Genomic DNA, 24930 nt, shown 5'->3' with positions numbered 1-24930 from the left:
GATGTTGTGAAAATCGAGTCCCACTTTGGCTTTTTGTAACACTTTGCCTTTCGTGGCCATGATGGAAGCCGGTCTGTTCTTCAGTGCAGATGCTGAATTGACAGGAGATCCGGCTTCGGCACCGGTGGGGTTGCCGGGTGCTTGGGATGTTGATGATGAAGATGGTGGCGGTGATGATGTTTGTGCATTAAGCGTACTCGCTGTTTTAGCCTTAAGGAAAAAAAAAAAACGTTACATTAACGTGTTTTTAATTGAGACTTTAGACTTAAGATTAGAGTCCCGGTGTCTGACCGCGTCCTGGAGGTTGCAGTCCAGTGTGGTACCCAGTGTGAACGGCCCGGCCTCCACCTTCTTCAGGCTTTCCTTCACCTCCACAAGCAGAAGCTCGACCTCCACGCGACGTCGCTCCGCTTCCCGACTCGCCTCCTCCATCTGCTTCAGACGGGCTTCCAGTGAGGCCTGCTGCTTGGGATCTAAACGGAAAAAGGTACTTCAGATTCTTCACTTGGTGGGATTGCTCCTCGGTTACCAAGAAGTTCTGATGTTGAAGAACCTTGGCAGGCGTTGAGTTCCTCTTTGGTTTCCCTTCTTTCCTTTTTCAGGCCGGCGAGGCTGCTTCTCACTTCCTCGCGCTCTTTCTCCAGACGGTCGCGCTCATCGATGTAGCGCCGCAAGTCGGCTTCTGTGCGATTTTTACCCAGCTTCCCCTCGACGGCACTGGGGCAACCTTGGAAGTCCATCAACGTGAGGCCACCACATTGAGTACAAAAACTCAATATACAAAAGCTGTATTCATAATTCATTCATTTTCTAATGCTTATCCTCACGAGGGTCGCAGGGGGGTACTGGAGCCTATCCCAGCTGTCTTCACCCTGGACTGGTGGCCAGCCAGCCAATCACAGGGCACATATAGACAAACAACCATTCACACTCACATTCATACCTATGGACAATTTGGAGTCGCTAATTAACCTAGCATGTTTTTGGAATGTGGGAGGAAACCGGAGTACCCGGAGAAAACCCACGCATGCACGGGGAGAACATGCAAACTCCACACAGAGATGGCCGAGGGTGGAATTGAACTCGGGTCTCTGAGCACACTCACACTTGTCCGCCGTGCAGCCTATTCAAAATTCAGCTTTTACAAAGATGAATAATTAATATTATAAATATAAATATGTTTGTGTGATTGGCTGGCAAACAGTCCAGAGTGTACCCCGCCTCTTGCCCATAGTCAGCTGGGATAGGCTCCAGCACCCCTAGTGAAGACTAGCAACTTAGAAAATGGATGGATTGATGTATTCATTTTATTAAAAATACATTAATGGCGACTCCAAATTGTCCATAGGTATGAATGTGAGTGTGAATGGTTGTTTGTCTATATGTGCCCTGTGATTGGCTGGCCACCAGTCCAGGGTGTACCCCGCCTCTCGCCTGAAGAAGACAGCTGGGATAGGCTCCAGCACCCCCGCGTCCCTTGTGAGGAAAAGCCGTAGAAAATGAATGAATGAAAAATACATTAAATATGGGCTGCGCGGCGGTCGAGTGGTTAGCACGCAGACCTCACAGCTAGAAGACCCGAGTTCAATTCCACCCTCGGCCATCTGTGTGGAGTTTGCATGGGTTTTCTCCGGGTACTCCGGTTTCCTCCCACATTCCAAAAACATGCTAGGTTAATTAGCGACTCCAAATTGTCCATAGGTATGAATGTGAGTGTGAATGGTTGTTTGTCTATATGTGCCCTGTGATTGGCTGGCCACCAGTCCAGTGTGTACCACGCCTCTCGCCTGAAGACAGCTGGGATAGGCTCCAGCACACCCACAACCCTTGTGAGGAAATGAATGAATGAATTTTAATATTGTTTGTATTATTATATATTTTTTGTTGGAGCTACTGCATCAGACCACTAGAGGGAGCCAACATATTGTACAAATGATGCTGTAGGTGGAAAGAGTGGGGGTGATGCTAACTAGTAGGAAGTCTATCACTGGGGGGGTGGACTAACCTTTGAAATGGTAAGTTCCCACATGACTTTTCATCCATACCTGTGCTGTACGCTTTAGGTCGCGGTGTTTGACCACTAAGGGAGAACCCAACGCTGGTCTGTAGAGCGAGGCCTTTGTGGACCCCAGAGGAGCTGAAGGTCCTCTTGGCAGGCTCCTGACTTTGAGGCGGAGTTTTGACATTCGGTGGTGTTTGGGGCCGAGTCTGGGTGGGAGTCGGGGGACTCTCTGGCTCCGCTTTGGCGGGGGAGTTCAAGACCGGTGTTGGCTCGGGCGGGTCTGTTGAACCGACCTGGAATATGCGGAGCGTTTGAACACCTTAACCAAATCTAACAAAACCACTTCCTTGTTACCTCTTTAATGGGACTAGAAGGTTCCTCGGAGACGTCTGTAGATCCTTGTGTTTGGGAATCCTTACCCCCGCTTACTGTATGCAAGAAAGACCGCACAGGGACCAGGTCTAGGTAGACTCTGTTTTCAAGGTCGGCATCTGTAGCCAATGGGTCTCTCTGATCTTGAGTAGACTTTTCCTCAAAGTTTCCAATCGTTTCTTCGCCCTGTGGCGGTCTGGCATCCACAGCGTCCTGGGTGATGTGTGAAACAGGAAGTCAAGTAGTACATCGGAAACGGAAGTGAAAGTCTGAAGTGAATCCAGTTTTCTTGCAGTAACCCAGGACTTGTTTGAGACTTTTCATTGACAATACATACTTTGTGTCTGTGACTTTTTTGTTAGCAACGGTTTTCTAATGCTAATATATTACTCTTTTGAATGCATATTGTTGTGAGAAGCCCGGTTCTTTACTTAACCAGAGATAAGAAGTAATTTTAGAACTTTAGGACATCTTTGACACCTCGGGATCAGCTAGGGACGCCACATCGTCATACAGTTCCTCCTGGTTCTGCGGGGCGGACGGCAGGGCGTCGATGTAAGCATTGGGCTCGGAGTACCGTCTCTGCATTAAGCTATAGCAAAACAAAACAAAAAATTACATTTTTGTGCTTGATTGTTATGTTTTTTTGCCACAAATGTCTTACTACAAGGACGTCTTGGCTGCGTTGACGATGCTGGTGATCCTCTCGGCGTTGACGTAGTCATAGGTCAGTTCTTCCGGGTCGGTTTTGCTCCCCGTTTGGGATAGCAGAAGACCAAGCCAGTGACCCATAACCGCTGATGTCTTTGCCTAGCGACAGTGAAAAGAAAAATTTACTTTGGACTCGGAGGTTCTTAGGATGTGGTCTTAGGTGTGCTAGGAGTTTTACGTAGTACCATACCAGGTTTTTTGGGGTTGGGATAGGATTTATGGGAACGAACCCGCCTCGAGATGAGACATTAATACTCTTGTTGATGCCGAAATATGCAGCCGAGTGAAACCGGAGGGCTTTTTTCCATGAGCAAATCCCAGGACGTCCCCCCACCCTCCACCCAGATACACCCACCAAACACATGGACCACCCTCGTGGACTCGGGTGAGGACAGTGTTTACTTCATGTAACCGTGCACCGCTGTCTTTCAAAAAAAAAAAAAAAAATGCTGACATGTTTCTTTTTTTTTCTCTCTCTCTTTCTGTCTCCCTCCATTCTAGATGTGTTGTTCTTCCTCGGAACAAGTGACCCCGCCTCAAAACGACGTAAGTAAGCGCTCATCTGGGTCAAATAGACATCTTGGAGTGACATCACCCACGCCCACCACACGTCCATCACTTGTGGTTTGTGTTAGAGATGACATTTAGTACTTATATCGTAATTGAACAATGTTGTAACGTTAACGAGAATTTTGTAGGCTCTAAAAAATGTACTGCAGTAAAAATAGTAGAATATATAGTATACATATTTTGGAAAGCTTTACTTCAATATAATGTATACAATCCAATGGAGTATTCAGTCATTTAAATATTACATTTTGTAGATTGATTATATTGGCTGGCCACCAGTCCAGGGTGTATCCCGCCTCTCGCCCGAAGACAGCTGGGATAGGCTCAAGCATGCCTCCAACCCTCATGAGGATAAGTGGTACAGAAAATTGATGCATTTAAAAATTCATTCATTTTCTACCGCTTATCCTCACAAGGGTGCTGGAGCCTATCCCAGCTGTCTTCGGGCAAGAGGCGGGGTACACTCTGGACTGGTGGCCAGCCAGCCAATCACAGGGCACATATAGACAAACAACCATTCACACTCACATTCATACCTATGGACAATTTGGAGTCGCTAATTAACCTAGCATGTTTTTGGAATGTGGGAGGAAACCGGAGTACCCGGAGAAAACCCGGCCAGAGATGGGTGGAATCGAACTCGGGTCTCCTAGCTGTGTGGCCTGCACGCTAACCACTCAGTCCATAATACAGTCATTAAGTTTCAAAAATTCATAAATTAATTAATTGATCGCTGTCTTGTGGTTGACTATAGCCTATTATTAGTCTAATCAAATATTGCAATACATTCATTCATTTTCTACCGCTTATCCTCACAAGGGTTGCGGGGGTTGCTGGAGCCTATCCCAGCTGTCTTCAGGCAAGAGGCGGGGTACACCCTGGACTGGTGGCCAGCCAATCACAGGGCACATATAGACAAACAACCATTCACACTCACATTCATACCTATGGACAATTTGGAGTCGCTAATTAAGCTACATGTTTTTGGAATGTGGGAGGAAACCGGAGTACCCGGAGAAAACCCACACATGCACGGGGAGAACATGCAAACTCCACACAGAGATGGCCGAGGGTGGAATTGAACCCTAGTTTCCTAGCTGCGAGGTCTGCGCACTAACCACTCGACCACCCTGTTTTAATAGTCTGAAATACCTCCAGGGTTGCAAGCTGCGTGCCGTCCATGTCGATCCGGAAGGAGTACAGGTGTTCCGGGCTGGGATCTGGCGAAACCTGGCAGCCTTCTAGCGCTACAGCGGGCTGGCTCACTTTGCTCTTGTTCCTGTCCTGGTAGAACCACAGCTGACCGTTCTTGATGAGACACCAGCAGGTTCGCCACTGACTGTTCACCAGCACGTTGAGGTAGCCTGATGATGAAGGAATTCAACGCCGTCATCTCACCTGGGCGGACAGGGGGACACTATCGTGTTCTTACTTACCTGAGGTATCCACGCATTTCTCTGCGTTCTCCAACGAGGATGCTTTTTTCTTTCCGATGTTCATGAGGTTGCTGAACTTCAAACCCGTGCTGTATTTTTTCTTCACTAAAAAAGCAAACGTTCAACTCAGATGTTAAACTCACTTTCATTCATTCATTCATTCATTTATTTCATTTTTCAATTAATTAATTGATCGCTGTCTTGTGGTTGACTATAGCCTATTATTAGTCAAATCAAATACTGCAATACATTAAATACATTCATTCATTTTCTACTACTTATCCTCACAAGGGTTGCGGGGGTTGCTGGAGCCTATCCCAGCTGTCATCAGGCGAGAGGCGGGGTACACCCTGGACTGGTGGCCAGCCAGCCAATCACAGGGCACATATAGACAAACAACCATTCACACTCACATTCATACCTATGGACAATTTGGAGTCGCTAATTAACCTAGCATGTTTTTTTTTGGAATGTCGGGAGGAAACCGGAGTACCCGGAGAAAACCCACGCATGCACAGGGAGAACATGCAAACTCAACAGAGATGCGGAATCAAACTCGGGTCTCCTAACTGCGTGGCCATGTGCTACCCACTCGCCCACCGTGCATCCCCAGATCAAACTATTAATTTTCTACCGCTTATCCTCACAAGGGTCGTGGTGGGCGCTGGCGGGGTACACCCCGGACTGGTCGCCAGCCAGCCAATCACAGGGCACATATAGACAAACAACCATTCACACTCACATTCATACCTATGGACAATTTGGAGTCGCTAATTAACCTAGCATGTTTTTGGAATGTGGGAGGAAACCGGAATACCCGGAGAAAACCCACGCATGTACAGGGAGAACATGCAAACTCAACAGAGATGCGGAATCAAACTCGGGTCTCCTAACTGCGTGGCCATGCGCTACCCACTCGATCACCGTGCAGCCCCAGATCAAACTATTCATTTTCTACCGCTTATACTCACGAGGGTCGTGGTGGGCGCTGGCGGGGTACACCCCGGACTGGTCGCCAGCCAGCCAATCACAGGGCACATATAGACAAACAACCATTCACACTCACATTCATACCTATGGACAATTTGGAGTCGCTAATTAACCTAGCATGTTTTTGGAATGTGGGAGGAAACCGGAATACCCGGAGAAAACCCACGCATGCACAGGGAGAACATGCAAACTCAACAGAGATGTGGAATCAAACTCGGGTCTCATAACTGCGTGCCTATGCACTACCCACTCCAGCACCGTGCAGCCCCAGATCAAATTATTCATTTTCTACCGCTTATCCTCACGAGGGTCGTGGTGGGCGCTGGTGGGGTACACCCCGGACTGGTCGCCAGCCAGCCAATCACAGGGCACATATAGACAAACAACCATTCACACTCACATTCATACCTATGGACAATTTGGAGTCGCTAATTAACCTAGCATGTTTTTGGAATGTGGGAGGAAACTGGAGTACCCGGAGAAAACCCACGGGGAGAACATGCAAACTCCACAAAGAGGGTGGAATTGAACCCTGGTCTCCTAGCTGTGATGCCTGCGCGCTAACCACTTGACCACCGTGCCGGCCATAAAAAAAAAAATCTCACCATCTTTGAATTCGGGAGTCTCTACGTGACTGTCAGTGCTGCTGCCACTTTCCGAAGCCACCGAACATCGCTCGCCGACGTCCCCCTGTTAGCATTTAGCCTGTTAGCATTTAGCCGCAATATGATACATTGAAACCACCAACAAACTAAACAAGCTAACGTTTTTACCTTAGTGCAAATGAGCCTGGGGGAGTCGCAAGCCGAATGCTGCACATCGCCGTTCTCTGTCGGCTTGGGGCTGATCTCCTGGATGACCTAACGGACCAAAAAAAGGTATGATGTCGGTGTAAAAAGTCCAATTCCCTGTCCATTTTCCTGGAATGTACCCTGAGCCACTGCTCCGTCTGTTCCTTGCTCTGCAGCCCCAGCACGATGGCCTCCCCTCCGACGGGCACGATCTTCAGCTTGTGCTCCTTCCTCTTGAGCTGCTTCTCCTTGTAGGTGACGCTGCAGCCCAGCAGACTCACGTCCAGCAATGGCGTCTGTTCCTTTGAGCTCTTGTAGCACTGGGAAGCATCAGATGAGTGAGTGACACATCACGAAAATACGAACTCGTCGAGATTTTAGATCGTTTACCAGTAAGCGATGCTCTCTGATGACACACAGCTGCTTGGCCCACTGGCCCAGCCACTTCTTCCTCCACAGGAAAGCGCAGATGCGAGCGTCCTTCATCAGTTCGATGGACGCCTCGGTGGACGGCCACTGGTGCTGCGCCGACTTGCCCCTCGTCACTTCCTCCTCGTCGTAGGACTCGTATGAGCTGCTGACCGCCTCGCCGTCCTCTGTGAGGTGAGCCAGAATGATTACAAAGTCAAACAAAGTGGTAAAATGAGGGACATTTGAGGTAGGTGGGGGGGTAAAAGGCAGACAGGAAGTTGGCTCGTGCAGTGAGGAAAAAACGGGTAGCTACCCCTGGTTATGACAGCATAGACATTGCTGTCGGGGGTCCGCACTCGCAACTGGCGCCTCAAGAAGAGGCCAGCCATGTCTGCACAAGAGCCGAGGCAGCAGGAAGAAGAAGAAGAGGGAAAATTGTGCAAGAATATATTGCAATTTTTATTTTCTTTTAGCATAGACCTCACACCTAGGAGACCAGGGTTCAATTCCGACCTCGGTTATCTCTGTGTAGAGTTTGCATGTTCTCCCCGTGCATGCGTGGGTTTTCTCCGGGTACTCCGGTTTCCTCCCACATTCCAAAAACATGCTAGGTTAATTAGCGACTCCAAATTGTCCATAGGTATGAATGTGAGTGTGAATGGTTGTTTGTCTATATGTGCCCTGTGATTGGCTGGCCACCAGTCCAGGGTGTACCCGGCCTCTTGTCCGAAGACAGCTGGGATAGGCTCCAGCACCCCCCGCAAACCCTTGTGAGGATAAGTGGTAGAAAATGAATGAATGTATTGCAATATTTGATTTGACTAATAATAGGCTATAGTCAACCACAAGACAGCGATCAATTCATTAATTGAGTGTGAATGGTTGTTTGTCTTTTTTCAGGACATTTGGAGTATTGGGCACAACATTTGGCATGTCCCTTTATTTATTCATTCATTCATTTTCTACCACTTACCCTCATGAGGGTTGCGGGCACGCTGGAGCCTATCCCAGCAGTCTTCGGGCAAGAGGCGAGGTACACCCTGGACTGGTGGCCAGCCAATCACAGGGCACATATAGACAAACAACCATTCACACTCACATTCATACCTATGGACAATTTGGAGTCGCTAATTAACCTAGCATGTTTTTGGAATGTGGGAGGAAACCGGAGTACCCGGAGAAAACCCACGCAAACTCCACACAGAGATGGCCGAGGGTGGAATTGAACTCGGGTCTCGTATCTGTGAGGCCTGCGTGCCACTTCATTCAGACATTTGGGTTAAAAAAAATTTTTTTAGCAATATTTGGAGTAAATTTTGTAATTTCCTTTCATTCGAGATTTTTGCTGAAATGATCAAAATTTGACTTAATTTACTTCTCATTTCCTTAAAAAATTTTTGACATTTCCTTTGATTGGGACATTTGCAGAAATTAGCATTTTATTTTTTATTTTTATTATTATTTTTTTAGGAAGGTGGCAGAAAAAAAGAAATTAACATTTTAAATGAATTTGGTTCAAATTTTTACATTTTTAAAATTCATTTTTAATTTAAAAAAAAGGGAATTTCCAATTTGGCTCAAATTTGGAAGTTCCCAATTCTAGTAACATTGTGTGCAAATTTTGACATTCCCTTGAAAAATATATTACACATTTGACTTCATTGGGAAATGTTGCCCAATTTGTTCATTTGGTCAAACTTTTGGTGTAAAAATATAACATTCCCATTCATTGAAATATTCTGATATCTAATATTGTAGTATTTCCCAGCAGCACACAATGAGAGGTGTCACCAACCATTGATGGTTTCCTCATAAGGCTGAGCTTCCTCGTAGTAACTCTCCGATGTGTCCAAGCTGTTCTGTGCCGGAACGACAGGAAGTGGAAAAGGCTCCCGAGTCAGGGCGACCTGATGGATGAGAGGAAATATAATAATACATACAATAATAACAATATGCTAAAACCATATATAACTTCCATTTTTAACAATACTCGAGATCCACTGGGCAACACGGCGGTCAAGTGGTTAGCGCGCAGACCTCACAGCTAGGAGACCAGGGTTCAATTCCACCCTCGGCCATCTCTGTGTGGAGTTTGCATGTTCTCCCCGTGGGTTTTCTCCGGGTACTCCGGTGTCCTCCCACATTCCAAAAACATGCTAGGTTAATTAGCGACTCCAAATTGTCCATAGGTATGAATGTGAGTGTGAATGGTTGTTTGTCTATATGTGCCCTGTGATTGGCTGGCAAACCAGTCCAGGGCTGTACCCCGCTTCTCGCCTGAAGAAGACAGCTGGGATAGGCTCCAGCACCCCACTGCGACCCTTGTGAGGATAAGCGGCATAGAAAATGGATGGGATGGATGTTTGTTTTAAGGGTTTTTGGGGGGTATTTTATAAATATTTTACAAAATGTATTAAATTAAAAAAAAATTGTAAAAATTATTAAATATTAGTGTGGCATTGGTTGAAATTGTGCTAATAAATAAATAAAAATATAAAATAAAATAAAAATAATAAAATGGATGGGATGGATGTTTTAAGGGTTTTTGGGGGGTATTTTATAAATATTTTACGAAATGTATTAAATTAAAAAAAAAAAAAAAATTATTAAATATTAGTGTGGCATTGGTTGAAATTGTGCTCATAAATAAATAAAAATATAAAATAAAATAAAAATAATAAAATGGATGGGATGGATGTTTGTTTTAAGGGTTTTTGGGGGGTATTTTATAAATATTTTAAGAAATTTATTAAATAAAAAAAAATTAAAATTTGTAAAAATTATTAAATATTAGTGTGGCATTGGTTGAAATTGTGCTTTTAAATAAATAAAAATAAAAATCTAAAATAAAATAAAAATAATAAAATGAATGAATGAATGTAGATCCACTGGCTCCCGCTTTGGTTGGAAACTGCTCGGAATTCCGTTGCATTACTTTGATGACATCATCATTAAAAAGATACTTCCGGTACTTCCAAATCAGGTCGCTTTGAGCTTTCAAAAGAAGCGAACTCTGTAGCACCCTGCTAGTCGAATTAAGAAACATTTTTCACTCGGGCGCCGATAAATGACTCATCTTAAATCTTTCTACTTTTCACAGTATCTCTCCCAAGGCTTTGGCATACATTCCCCCGGAAGATCACAGGAATGGGAGCCGGAACAGATGAGCAGAGGAGGGACTAATATCATACAAACCAAAACCATTGGGGGAGGTGAGTTATAAAAGTGGAGAGGTTTTATAAAGTTGAAGTACTAGATCTATTTTATATATTTATATATATGTATAAAAAAGTTCAGAGTTGCTGTAATTAGGTCGGGTATTTTTTGATGTTGCTAACATGCCTAAGGTAATCGTTCCATGGATATGAATATGGATATGAATATGAATCTTGGGACAGCATATCAAAAAGACTGCATTACCTTCACTGTGTGTGAAAATACAATATTATTTACATTGATTTTTATTACAGAGTGGTTAGCACACAGGCCACACAGCTAGGAGACCCGAGTTTGATTCCACCCTCGGCTATCTCTGTGTGGAGTTTGCATGTTCTCCTCGTGCATGTGGGTTTTTTCCGGGTACTCCGGCTGGGATAGGCTCCAGCGTACCTCTTTGAACCTAATAATGATGGCATAGAAAATGGATTTTCTGCACAAAATAAGATGAAAAAATAAATAAACAAATCAAGAATAAAGAAAATCAATCAGTAATAAATAAATATAATAATAATAATAATAATAATAATAAAATGGCAAATAATAAAAACTTAAGAAACCACATATAGTTGGTGGGTAGACAAATTATTTTTTTCAGATTAAAATGAACAAAGCATTATTAGAGCCCTGTAGACATGACAAAACACGACTATAGTCACATTTATACTCTTTTTATTTACAACATATTGCGCAACTGCAGGGTCTTGAGACACATGCTAACTCGCAAACTAGAGCGCTAGCGACCGAAACGGTAGCCTTCAAGTTATTTCCTTTCAATTTAAATAGCCAAAAACTTACCACTTCCACACGGATAGGGAGGATGAACATGAACATTAATCAAACGTAATAATTTTGTCTGGGTACATGATACCATACAGCATCCATATAAAAACTTGCACGGGCCGCACTAATATTAAACTTTCATATCAAGGCGGGGACCTCAAACTAGTGTCCGGCGTACCACATTTGGCCCGCGGGCCGCATGTTTGAGACCACCTTCTTCCGTGAACCAGGATGCCTAAACAACAGTAATACTCCCTTCCATCTCCTTTAATGTAACCTCATATTGGACCCCTTTTTGAAACGACTATTTTCGAGTTCCAAGCTACTTATTAAGAAACATGTTGAGGTTTTATTCTACTGTAAATCATCTCACGCAGGCGTTAAAGCATCTGTTTTTAATTAAAAGGAATTCCAGAGCAGCAGCAGCAACAGCAGCTTCCCGGCCGGACCTCCCGCTTTATCGCTATATTCTCTTTTTCACTCCCTCTTTAGCAACAAAAACAGCATATTGGCTTAAGTCCATGTGGACCGATACAAAGCCAATAATCTAAATGAAGACATTTCACTTTTTAATCACTTGACACATTTGTAGTGAAACTGAATCGACCCGGCAGTCGGAGCTAAAAGGAACCAAGCAAGCAGAGGAGGAGTAATCCGGGTGTGGTGGAGGTGATTGGAGCAAATACTGGAGAAAAAAAAAAAAAAAAAACAGGGGAACATGGAAAATCCCTGCTTCCCATGCCAAGAATCTGCTGCAACAAAAACATGCACAGAGTGAATCTGGGAACCGAAATGTTTCAGTGTAGTGGAACACAATCACTTTCAGAAGTATTCAGACCCATTCCACTCAAGCTTGGTAATGGTTATGGTTTACTAGACAACAGTTAGAAAGTAATGCTAACAATCATAATAAATAATATGATCTTTTTTGGAATACATTCCCATATGTCCACACAATATATCTAATGATACTAATGATTTAGTATTGAGGTATTTCTTGCTACCTTATGTTTTATATTTTTGATACGAGATTTCCAGCTCATATTCTCAATCTCCCCAAAAGTATTTTCATTCACCCTTTCAATGTCCACACAGTCGATTTTGCATGCGTTACCGAATTTTACTTAGGTTCAAGGATCATCTATTTATATAATCTATTATAATAGATTACTCTAATATTAGTCACTTTACAGATCTCATGAATATACAAGTTGAACCGATTTGGTCCCGGTGTTGACCCCTGGGGTACTCCACAGTCATTCATTCATTTTCTACCGCTTATCCTTATGAGGGTTGCCTCTTCGGGCGAGAGGCGGGGTACACCCTGGACTGGTGGCCAGCCAGCCAATCACCGGGCACATATAGACAAACAACCATGCACACTCACATTCATACCTATGGACAATTTGGAGTCGCTAATTAACCTAGCATGTTTTTGGAATGTGGGAGGAAACCGGAGTACCCGGAGAAAACCCACGCTAGTATCATCTGTAAATAATATTAGTCACTTTACAGATCTCATGAATATACAAGTTGAACTGATTTGGTCCCGGTGTTGACCCCTGGGGTACTCCACAGTCATTAATTCATTCATTTTCTATCGCTTATCCTCACGAGGGTCGCGGGGGGTGATGGAGCCTATCCCAGCTGTCTTCAGGCGAGAGGCGGGGTACACCCTGGACTGGTCGCCAGCCAGCCAATCACAGGGCACATATAGACAAACAACCATTCACACTCACATTCATACCTATGGACAATTTGGAGTCGCTAATTAACCTAGCATGTTTTTTGGAATGTGGGAGGAAACCGGAAAACCCACGCATGCACCGGGAGAACATGCAAACTCCACACAGAGATGGCTGAGTATGGAATTGAACTTGGGTCTCCTAGCTGTGAGGCTTGGTGCCGTGCAGCCCGGTACTCCACATGTAATATTTAAATTTGCAGATTTGTATTGTATTTTTGGAAAATTGATCTTTGGAAGAAATTTTTTTATTTTTCATTTTTGTACAATTTTTTTTAGGGAGTGTCATTATTTTACACATACTACATACGTGTAAAATAATGACACTCCCTAAAAATAGTACAGTTCAACGGTACATATCAGTGAAATTATGTTTAAAACAGATTTTGGAAATCAAACCATTTAATGCGTGTGCTTAGCGAATTGTGACTCTTTTATAGTACAATACAGTTTTATATTATATTTATATTATATTTTTATATGTTATATTTTTATATTATATATATCAACTTGTGTAACTTCTGTTACTCAACAACTGCCCGAGTTGACCTGACCGTGGATGTCAGATTTCAACCCCCCCCCCCCCCCCCTCACCTCTTAACGCTTCCAAAGCGGTGCAGTTGCTATCTATAGACCAACTCTATTTTTATCCCATACCAACGGGACTCAGTGGAACTTTCATAAACAGTTAGTGTGCCGGTCACATATGGGTATAAATCCACACTGCAGTGACACATTTTCCATTGGAAGAAAGAAGACCCTGATTTCAAATGGATCATGGACGTCCCTGAGGGAGTACGACCCCTTCGAGTGGAAAACGCCACCCTTCATGTCGTGGAAAGGGAGGAACGCAGGGTGAGCGTGAAAGTGGAGGAGAGCTGCTTCACCGTGGAGAGAGCCTTCCTAGCGACGCACAGCAACTACTTCCATGCCCTTTTCCAGTCCGGGATGCTTGAAAGTGAACAGGAAGTGGTTCACCTTAAGGGCGGCGTGCATGCAAGGGGTTTCCTCATTGCCCTCGCTGTGTGCAAGGGAGAGATTCCGACTCTCCGTGACCCGGATGAGCTTGTCGACGCGGTGGAATGCGCCGCTTTCCTGCAGGTGTCTTGTTTAACTCGGTATCTTTGCGACATCGTCGACTCCGATAACTGTCTCTTGCTTTACCATGCAGCCTCCATTTTTGGGGTGCAGAAACTCTTCCACTGCGCCGCTTTGTTTCTTTGTGATGCCTTCGAGGACCTCAGAGAATCAGCCGAGGCAACCATCCCTGAAGACTTGCTGCGGTATTCCCAGTCATTTTCCCCCGCGTCTTACATAGCAATCGGTACTCATTCTCCTTCGGCGGAGCTGCTCGGCGACTCCTTCAGGATCGTGTGCTACCTCGACGAGAGGGAAGGAGAATGGAAGCGTCTCACGAATCTACCCACACTTTGCAGCACGTCCATGGCCGGCGTGGCGGTCCTCGACAACCGCTTGTACATTGTAGGAGGAGTTTACGGTTACGGAAAGGACACAGTAGACGCTGGATTCTGCTTTGACCCTGAATCAGGGATTTGGACCACATTTCCCGGACCGCAGAAACCAAGAAAGGACTTTACTCTGCTGGGACATGAGGGGCGACTCTACGCCATCGGTGGCGAGTTCCAGAAAACGTGCATTTCCACCGCGGAGCGTTATGACCCTCGCAAGCGGCAGTGGACTTTTATACAAGAAGCACCAAGACCGGTGACATCGGCCGCGTATGCCGTCGCGAGGCGCCGGATGTTCATTTGCTTCTGGAAGCCGCCCGACACCACGGACATCTACGAGTACACGCCGCTTAACGATGAGTGGAAACTCGCCACCACGATGATACGACCTCAGAGTTACGGCCACTGCATGGTAGCCCACAGGGACATTTTATACGTGATGCGCAACGGTCCTTGCGACGACTTCCTGCGCTGTCTCATGGACTGCTACAATATCACCACGGGACAGTGGACCGCCATGCCGGGACACTACATCAACAGCAAGGGGGCGCTGTTCACCGCCGTGATTAGAGGGGACTCTGCGTTCACCGTGAAACACATGCTAACGCTTGAGTACGCTATCAGCGAAAATGGGTGGAAGCCCCGCAGGCAGATGAAGGGTTTTCCAAAGAGTGGATCGCTGTGGACATGTTTACTCAGGCTTCCCAAAACCGGATCGGTAGTACTTCAAGTGGATGGACACGGGAAGGAAAAGGATTTGTAAATGACTTTCTGTAGGAATTGTACGGATTGTGTTTTGTCAAAGATTCGATTAGCATTAGCTACTCTGTGGGAGAACTCAAGAGTCTTTAGCGTTCGACCCCGCGACTCTATGCCATCAGTGGCGAGTTCCAGAAAACTTGCATTTCCACCGCGGAGCGTTATGACCCTCACAAGCGGCAGTGGACTTTCATACAAGAAGCACCAAGACCGGTGATATCGGTCGCGTACGCCGTCGCGAGGCGCCAGATGTTCAATTGCTTCTGGAAGCCGCCCGACACCACTGACATCTACGAGTACACGCCGCTTAACGATGAGTGGAAACTCACAACCACAATGATACGCCATCAGCGAACACGGGTGGAAGCCCCGCAGGCAGATGAAGGGTTTTCCAAAGAGTGGATCGCTGTGGACGTGTTTACTCAGGATTCCCAAAAACCGGATCGGTAGTACTTCAGGTGGATGCACACGGAAAGGAAAAGGAAATACCTTTGACGGATTTGTAGATGACTTTCTGTAGGAATTGTACGGATTGCGTTTTGTCAAAGATTTGATTAGCATTAGCTGCTCTGTGGGAGAACTCAAGAGTCTTTTAGCGTTCGACCCCACGGCTCTCTTTACATCCCAGGAGTAATTAAGGTAGGAACAATGTGTTTTGACTTATAAAGGAATTAAACTCGAGTGTCTCTGGGATTTTAGTTTGACATCCACGGAAAAGTAATCACTTACTGTTCTTGGGGGTGGCAGGTTTGGGAGGCTCTTCTGCGGGACCGGTGCATGTTTGCTAGCTTTTCCATTGGCCAGGTCATCGATTCTGTCATCTAGGATGTTGAAAAAGTCGGTTGTTAGCGGATGCGGATCTTGGTCTCCATCGACAGTTGTAAAATAAACACACAGGAGAAAGGAGTAAACAATTTAGGGACGTCGCACACCGGAGGGTCGATACCCCCTGAAAGGTCAGAAAGATCAGTTTTTGGTTGGTTTTTGGAAGTTTTTGACTTTTGGACTAATAAATACCGGAATACCAGACCTAGTTCTTTAGGATTATTAAAATTATACAACTACTTCCCTTTCAGAGTTAAGAAAAAGCGGAATTAAGTTATTTGCTTAGTCATTTGCTAACTGCTGCCCATGTTTCTGTTGATGACAGCCATGTTTTTCAACCAATTTTACAGACAGGCTAACAACCACATGGTAATACCGCAGCCTACATTCATCATAAAGTATCATTATGTAACTACAGAACGTACCGACTCTCCCTGAGTCAAGAACTGGTTTGATGAGTTATTTAGCAGCCTCAAATCTCACGGCTCCAAACGTCTCTTTGAATTAAAACTATGGAGAAAAAAAGTCTTTTTTTTTTTTGGGTCCAAAAAAAAACAGCTAGCTACAGACACAGAGGAGTTATGAAGAAACAGACAGGAAATGGTAGAGGTGGGGGTTTTGAGATGGGGGGGACGAGGATTTGGGTTGTCTGTGACTGTAGCTTGGGTCTGCTTTTTAGAGAGCAATAACTCATGTCGACTGGAACTGCTTGACCCACTTGGACAACCTTAAAACTGGGAATATCGGAGCCTACTTTTCTCTCTTTTGCTTGCTGCAAATGTCCGTCGTTGAGATTCTGTTAGGAATTTTATATTAAATGTTATGAAATATACTGTTTTTGATTACGAAAATCTTACTGGCTTACTTCGAGGCTCTAATATTCTATTAAAAACAACAATTAGCCTTGGAAAAGCTAGCATGGTATTCAATTAGCCATTTCCTGCTATCACACTCGGCTAACAGGCTGCTAGCTAGTTACATGATGGGAAGTATTGGACAACTACCATACCTGTATTTCTGAAAATGCACAGGCTAACTATCAGCTTTTAGCTAGTTCCTGTTATTGAGTTAGCTAGGCTAACAGGCTGCTAGCTACATCAATTATTATTTTACCTTATAATAATTTTTAGAAGTACAGAGTGTTACATGATGGGAAGTATTGGACAACTACCATGCCTGTATTTCTGAAAATGCACAGGCTAACTATGAGCTTTTAGCTAGTTCCTGTTTTTGAGCTAGGCTAACAGGCTGCTAGCTACATCAATTAAATATTATTTTACCTTATAATAATTTTTACAAGTACAGAGTGTTACATGATGGGAAGTATTGGACAACTACCATGCCTGTATTTCTATCAGCTTTGAGCTAGTTCCTGTTATTGAGTTAGCTAGGCTAACAGGCTGCTAGCTACATCAATTTAATATTATTTTACCTTCTAATAATTTCTACAAGTACAGAGTGTTACATAATGGGAAGTATTGGACAACTACCATACCTGTATTTCTGAAAATGCACATGCTAACTATCAGCTTGAGTTAGCTAGGCTAACAGGCTGCTAGCTACATCAATTTAATATTATTTTACCTTATAATAATTTTTACAAGTACAGAGTGTTACATGATGGGAAATATTGGACAATTACCATGCCTCTATTTCTGAAAATGCACAGGCTAACTGTCAGCTTTTAGCTAGTTCCTGTTTTTGAGCTAGGCTAACAGGCTGCTAGCTACATAAATTTAATATTATTTTACCTTATAATAATTTCTACAAGTACAGAGTGTTACATGATGGGAAATATTGGACAATTACCATGCCTGTATTTCTGAAAATGCACAGGCTAACTATCAGCTTTTAGCTAGTTCCTGTTTTTGAGCTAGGCTAACAGACTGCTAGTTTAGCAATTTTTTGGTATAATTTGATATAAAAGCAGAACAAAAAATTCAGAACCTGACTACAAACACTTATTTGTGATAAAAATATACAAATTGTTACCTTTTTCCTGCTTTTCCTTCCCTCCTACGACCACTTTATTCATGTAGATGTACTCCTCGTCGGCGCCTGTGTGACAGCAATAGCATCATAGTTTAAAAGCTAGCATAAACACCCCAGCTTTTTATATAATATGACACAAATTGGCTAAGGAGATATTTCCAAGTTAGCCTCATCATAGGAGAGTAATAACAGGTTTAAGGATATTGTGTTGACAATTTCGCATAAACAGTTGTCCCTTTAAAAAAAATACAAAAGAAAACCGTGGCGCTAAACGAATAATATCCACTGACTGGAATCGAAACATCAAAACAAACTTCTTCAACTTTTGAGTGTTAAGCGGAAGAACTTTGAAATTGATATCTAGAGCGGAAAGTAAAAGCAAAAATAACATAAAATAGGAACAGATGAAATGCTATTTATAAACTTGGCTCAAAAGGAAGTGAGCGTCCCCGGTGGATGAATGCGGCTTCGGAATAATCATACAGTTTTAGAGCCAGGAGAGGAAGCGTGGAGGAACAAGTCCAAGACCTGAACATGGAAATGGAAGACGATTCCAGTGTGTGTGTGTCACAGAAAGAGAGGGACTCGTTTTTCGAGTTTTTTAAGCCACAATTTGTTAAAAATGGGAACTTCATATTTTTTTTTACTTTGTTGCACCCCCTATGGGTCTAGCTCAAAATGGTCTGGTGGACATGTAATACAGACAGTTATAATCATTAGATCAGGGGTCTCAAACATGCGGCCCGTGGGCCAAATGTGGCACGCCGGACACTACTTTGATGCCCCCGCCTTGATATGAAAGTTTAATGTTAGTGCGGCCCGCGCAAGTTTGATATGGATGCTGTATGGTATCATGTACCCAGAAAAAATTATTACGTTTGATTCATGTTCATGTTAAAGGTTAAATAACTGTTAATAGTTATCCTCCCTGTCCGTGTGGAAGTGGTAAGTTTTTGGCTATTTTGGATGCTGTCTGGTATCATGTACCCAGAAAAAATTATTACGTTTGATTAATGTTCATGTTAAAGGTTAAATAACTGTTAATAGTTATCCTCACTATCCGTGTGGAAGTGGTAAGTTTTTGGCTATTTTTGATGCTGTCTGGTATCATGTACCCAGAAAAAATTATTACGTTTGATTCATGTTCATGTTAAAGGTTAAATAACTGTTAATAGTTATCCTCCCTGTCCGTGTGGAAGTGGTAAGTTTTTGGCTATTTTGGATGCTGTATGGTATCATGTACCCAGAAAAAATTATTACGTTTGATTCATGTTCATGTTAAAGGTTAAATAACTGTTAATAGTTATCCTCCCTATCCGTGTGGAAGTGGTAAGTTGTTGTCTATTTAAGTTTAAAGGAAATAACTTGAAGGCTACCGTTTTTAGGTCGCTAGCTCTCTAGTTTGCGAGTTAGCATGTGTCTCAAGACGCTGCAGTTGCGCAATATGTTGTAAATAAAAATAATATAAATGTGACTATAGTCGTGTTTTGTCACGTCTACAGGGCTCTAATAATGCTTTGTTCATTTTAATCTGAAAAAAATAATTTGTGGTTACTTAAGTTTTTATTATTTGCCGTTTTATTATTATTATTATTATATTTACTTATTACTGATTAATTGATTTTCTTTATTCTTGATTTGTTTATATATTTTTTCATCTTTTTTTGTGTAGAAAAATAAGATATTTGACAACAGTGGAATGTTTTAAAATAATTTCTTCAACAAAGAAAAGAGGACTTATAATTTATCCACTTGGATATGATATTTAAAAAAAAAACATTTTATTATATTTTATTTAAAAAAAATATGTAATATAGTAGAAATCGTGTTGTCTGACTTTTACGATTTGTAACTAGCGCAAAACAAGTCGACGGTTGGATGTCCGTTACACATACATAGCACAGTTGCCGAAAAGTAGGCAGACTGGATATCGACACATTCTAAGATTTGTAGCGGTGGTCAGCCATTTTTTTATGCAGATTATCGCCACCTAGTGGACTGGAGTTCATGTACTCTATTATCAATCGTGCAATTTTTTTTTTTGCACCCATCATTGTTCTACAAGTAAACATCCCTCGATTTTGTCTTGACTTCCCGTTAAACTAAACTCTCATGAGACCCCCCCTCACCCCCCCAATATGACTTCCAGCCATCATAAATAACATCAGCCCACCAGCAGTTGCGCCATTTTCATGTTTTTAGTACCCGAGTCACTGAGTAAGCAAAACAAACACCCCGTTTATCAACCAGCGATGGGGAAAAAGATACGACGTTTCGCTGGAGTAAGCGTCAAAGCTAATGCTCACAAATTCAACGTGGTATAATTTTGCAAATTTATAATTTATAATTATAGAGAGTGTCATAATTACATGGTGGTTAACAGAGATAGCGAAATAACTAACAAGCAGGTTGTCAGATAGCCAGCTGCTGACTCCCAACTTCATAGAATTTTATGGGAAATGATGTCTACTAACCACACGTTACATAAGAACTGCGGTTAAAGCGCCGCCACAACATCATAAAATGCAAGTATGGAAGCACAATATTAGTCTTATAATAAAGTGTTTGAGACAGCTACTTAAAGTGGATGTTATGTGAAATGTCTGGAAACGTGAAGAAAGCTATGCAATTTTATTTTATTATTGATGTATTACATTGATATGGTAATGGTAATATTTCATTTGAACATGCATTAGATTACAATTGAATGCATCCCATAATCAGTTCACAGTTCCACATGTCCAAAAGGAGTAGGAAGAAACAAAGCTTATTAAATCCTACCCCTCCATCTGGTACTTTTACAATCAGTAACTGTTACATTTGTTCACTTCCTGCTTTCCTAATATAGTTAAAAATAAAAAATAAGATTTTATTTTTATTTTTTATTTAAATCGTAGGGGTGGTCCCACTGTGTTTTTTTATTATCGTGGTTGTTCCCTCATTCTTAGTTGGCCCTGCTCTCAACCCTTCAAACCCCTTTTAAAAAGTTGCCCATATTGTAACTGTTACATTTGTTCACTTCCTGCTTTCGACATATAGTTTAAGGGTTTTTTTTGTTTTTTTATTATTATTTTTTTTTTATAATTTAATTTATTAATTCATTTTCTACCGCTATCATTTAATTTAATTTAATAATTCATTCCTTTTCTACCGCTATTAATTTAATATAATTTAATTTAATATAATTTAATTTAATTTAATAATTCATTCATTTTCTACCGCTATTAATTGAATTTAATTGTATTTAATTGAATTTAATTGAATTTAATTGAATTTAATTTAATCATTCATTCATTTTCTACCGCTATTAATTTAATTTAATTTAATTTATTTTAATTTAATTATTCATTCATTTTCTACCGCTATTAATTTAATTTAATTTAATCATTCATTCATTTTCTACCGCTATTAATTTAATTTAATTTAATTTAATCATTCATTCATTTTCTACCGCTATTAATTTATTTTAATTTAATTTAATTTAAATACTAATTAATTTAATTTAAGACTCTTCATCCTTGTATTTAGCAAACATCAACTATTTATACCCTATTTTCTAGCTAACCCATTTCCACAAAACTTTAGCTTATTACTTTGTGTGTTTACTGTGTTACCTTTAAAAATATTAAAAAAGAGCAGTATCTATTACGTTATTAAGGAAAATGGGGGGGAAATACCCCACCATATTGGTGCTATGGCAAAAAAAAAATATGTTTATAAAATGTAGTTATCGTCATTCTCCTCCATATACAGTAAGTTCTGCCTAGCAACAAGTGTTTTTAGTTGTATTTACTTGTACCGTTGGATGCGCTGTAAGACTGCAGGAGATCCGAGAGCAAACCCTTCCGGACGGTAGCATTCCCACTCAGTGTCTCTTTGTCCAGGATGAGCAGGAATTGGTGGAGCTCCATAAGGAGCTGGTCCAGCACTGGAAGCACAAAGACGCTGAACGTTAACAATAAGTTGAAATAAACAGAGCTTGGAAATATGGCCGCCATACCAAGTATGAAAGATTTTTGTCTTACAGTTCTAAGGTGGAACTGGAACCAGTATCAACCTTGGCTTGAGTGATATCACAGTCCTACACAGTCCTGATCCTATCCATCATGGTCACGCCCAATGAGAACCTCAGCATCCTCATCTCTGCTACCTCCAGCAAACATGTAATGTCCATCTGATGTACGCTGATGTACTTGTTTCTGATCATATCCATCATGGTCACTCCCAATGAGAACCTCATCATCCTCATCTCTGCTACCTCCGGCTAATATGTAATGTCCATCTGATGTACTCGTTCCTGATCCTATCCATCATGGTCACTCCCAACGAGAACCTCAGCATCCTCATCTCTGCTACCTCCGGCTCACATGTAATGTCCATCTGATGTACTCGTTCCTGATCCTATCCATCATGGTCACTCCCAATGAGAACCTCAGCATCCTCATCTCTGCTACCTCCGGCTAACATGTAATGTCCATCTGATGTACTCGTTTCTGATCCTATCCATCATGGTCACTCTCAATGAGAACCTCAGCATCCTCATCTCTGCTACCTCCGGCAAACATGTAATGTCCATCTGATGTACTCATTTCTGATCCTATCCATCATGGTCACTCCCAATGAGAACCTCAGCATCCTTATCTCTGCTACCTCCGGCGAACATGTAATGTCCATCTGATGTACTCGATTCTGATCCTATCCATCATGGTCACTCCCATTGAGAACGTCAGCATCCTCATCTCTGCTGCCTTCGGCTAACATGTAATGTCCATCTGACGTACTTGTTTCTGATCCTATCTATCATGGTCACTCCCAATGAGAACGTCAGCATCCTTATCTCTGCTACCTCCGGCTAACATGTAATGTCCATCTGACTTACTCGTTTCTGATCCTATCCATCCTGGTCACCCCTAATGAGAACCTCAGCATCCTCATCTCTGCTACCTCCGGCTAACATGTCATGTCCATCTGATGAACTCGTTTCTGATCTTATCCATCATGGTCACTCCCAATGAGAACCTCAGCATCCTCATCTCTGCTACCTCTGGCTAACATGTAATGTCCCTCTGATGTACTCCTTCCTGATCCTATCCATCATAGTCACTCCCAATGAGAACCTCAGCATCCTCATCTCTGCTCCCTCCAGCTAACATGTAATGTCACTCTGATGTACTTGTTTCTGATCCTATCCATCATGGTCATTCCCAATGAGAACCTCAGCATCCTCATCTCTGCTACCTCTGGCTAACATGTAATGTCCATCTGATGTACTCCTTCCTGATCCTATTCATCATGGTCACTCCCAATGAGAACCTCAGCATCCTCATCTCTGCTACCTCCGGCTAACATGTAATGTCCATCTGATGTACTCGTTTCTGATCCTATCCATCATGGTCACTCCCAAGTAATTTGTAGTAATTAGTAAGTCCTTCATGTATTCTGTGTCCTGTGCGGGTGACTTAAGATCCAACTTTTTGTGAAACTCCAATCCTTCCAGGCAGGGAGAAGCTCCGTCCCTAAATAAACTAACTCTGCGGTTAGCCCAGGGTTCAGCTTCCAAGTAAAAAAAAAAAAAAAAACATGCTAGTTGAAGTGCTTGTCTCTCTTAAAACCGTCACCCTGCTCTAATGGCTCTTCCGCTTCATGCTGACCACGACGACATCAAAGAGAAGCTAAAGGTTTCTGTTTAATGGCTGCCGTTCATGATGAGTAGCATCTGCCACCAAAGAGACCTTCTCAATGTTCAAGTCACTTTTACTTTCACATCATGCAGCTTCCTGTGGTTTGTTTGCAGAGACCGACTCAGATGACCTTCTGAATTTGTGGTACGGGGGGACGGACGGGGGGGGGACCATGGGAACAACCAACTGACAGAACACGGAGGTCTGCAGGCCACGCATGCCGTGTAAGTACACGTAAACGCTTCCTGTAGAGGTTTATGGTGAGGCCCTCAAAACGTGACCAACAGGAAGTGGAATAATTTTTCAATAATCAATTAAAAGTTTGAAAGAAGTCTAAAACGTGCATGAAAAGAGGGTTGTTGCTGGAGCCTGAGGTTGCATTTTACTGTTTTTTTTTTTGGTTCATTAAAGTAGCTTTAGCTAAACAACTTTATTTATATGCCCTCAAACTAGACACACTTAAAAAAAACATTTTTTGAATAACTAGCTTATAAAATATGCTGAACTTCAAAGTCACTATGATTTTTATATAATATAATTTTTATTTTTCTGCACAAAATAAGATGAAAAATAAATAAACAAATCAAGAATAAAGAAAATCAATCAGTAATAAATAAATATAATAATAATAATAAAACAGCAAATAATAACTTAAGAAACCACATATAGTTGGTGGGTAGACAAATTATTTTTTTCAGATTAAAATGAACAAAGCATTATTAGAGCCCTGTAGACATGACAAAACACGACTATAGTCACATTTATACTCTTATTTACAACATATTGCGCAACTGCAGGGTCTTGAGACACATGCTAACTCGCAAACTAGACCGCTAGCGACCTAAACGGTAGCCTCCAAGTTATTTCCTTTCAACTTAAATAGCCAATAACTTACCACTTCCACACGGATAGGGAGGATAACTATTAACAGTTATTTAACCTTTAACATGAACATTAATCAAACGTAATAATAATTTTTTCTGGGTACATGATACCATACAGCATCCATATCAAACATTAAACTTTCATATCAAGGCGGGGGCCTCAAACTAGTGTCCTGCGGGCCACATTTGGCCCGCGGGCCGCGTGTTTGAGACCCCTGCAATAGACGATGTCATCTGCTGGATCTAACGGGGCTACAACCCATTCTGCCCCTAAAGCGAACATGCTGTTTTTGC

General features: G+C 42.4%; 2 protein-coding genes and 1 long non-coding RNA gene across 6 annotated transcripts in view; 2 read left to right on the top strand and 1 right to left on the bottom strand.

Annotated features, from left to right (window-relative positions):
* The window catches only part of afap1l2 (actin filament associated protein 1-like 2), a 35284-nt gene that overhangs the window by 962 nt on the left and 9392 nt on the right, over positions 1-24930 (bottom strand). Inside the window, exons 2-19 of one of the 4 annotated variants that reach the window (XM_058062691.1) lie at positions 21865-21999; positions 18072-18137; positions 15984-16075; positions 9079-9190; positions 7597-7674; positions 7263-7468; positions 7013-7192; positions 6855-6941; positions 6687-6771; positions 5092-5196; positions 4808-5019; positions 3039-3184; positions 2855-2966; positions 2357-2587; positions 2046-2295; positions 554-727; positions 292-473; positions 25-210 (exon numbers count right to left, since the gene is read on the bottom strand). In XM_058062691.1, the coding sequence (XP_057918674.1) occupies positions 25-210; positions 292-473; positions 554-727; positions 2046-2295; positions 2357-2587; positions 2855-2966; positions 3039-3184; positions 4808-5019; positions 5092-5196; positions 6687-6771; positions 6855-6941; positions 7013-7192; positions 7263-7468; positions 7597-7674; positions 9079-9190; positions 15984-16075; positions 18072-18137; positions 21865-21999 (2639 nt within the window). The remainder of the gene's footprint in view (positions 1-24; positions 211-291; positions 474-553; positions 728-2045; positions 2296-2356; positions 2588-2854; positions 2967-3038; positions 3185-4807; positions 5020-5091; positions 5197-6686; positions 6772-6854; positions 6942-7012; positions 7193-7262; positions 7469-7596; positions 7675-9078; positions 9191-15983; positions 16076-18071; positions 18138-21864; positions 22000-24930) is intronic. The other 3 variants (XM_058062692.1, XM_058062693.1, XM_058062694.1) reach the window with 3 other exon arrangements.
* LOC131110046 (uncharacterized) lies at positions 6650-10625 on the top strand. The gene is made up of 3 exons (XR_009120822.1): positions 6650-6959; positions 7049-7475; positions 10384-10625. It is a non-coding gene; the product is annotated as an uncharacterized LOC131110046 (long non-coding RNA).
* LOC131110043 (kelch repeat and BTB domain-containing protein 13) lies at positions 13627-18791 on the top strand. The gene has a single exon (XM_058062699.1). It carries the CDS (start codon positions 13804-13806, stop codon positions 15256-15258), a length of 1455 nt encoding a protein of 484 aa, XP_057918682.1. The 5' UTR covers positions 13627-13803; the 3' UTR covers positions 15259-18791.

This window comes from Doryrhamphus excisus, chromosome 22 (genome assembly GCF_030265055.1).
Source record: "Doryrhamphus excisus isolate RoL2022-K1 chromosome 22, RoL_Dexc_1.0, whole genome shotgun sequence".
NCBI classification, from domain to species: domain Eukaryota; kingdom Metazoa; phylum Chordata; class Actinopteri; order Syngnathiformes; family Syngnathidae; genus Doryrhamphus; species Doryrhamphus excisus.
This window is presented reverse-complemented; position numbering and strand designations above follow the sequence as displayed.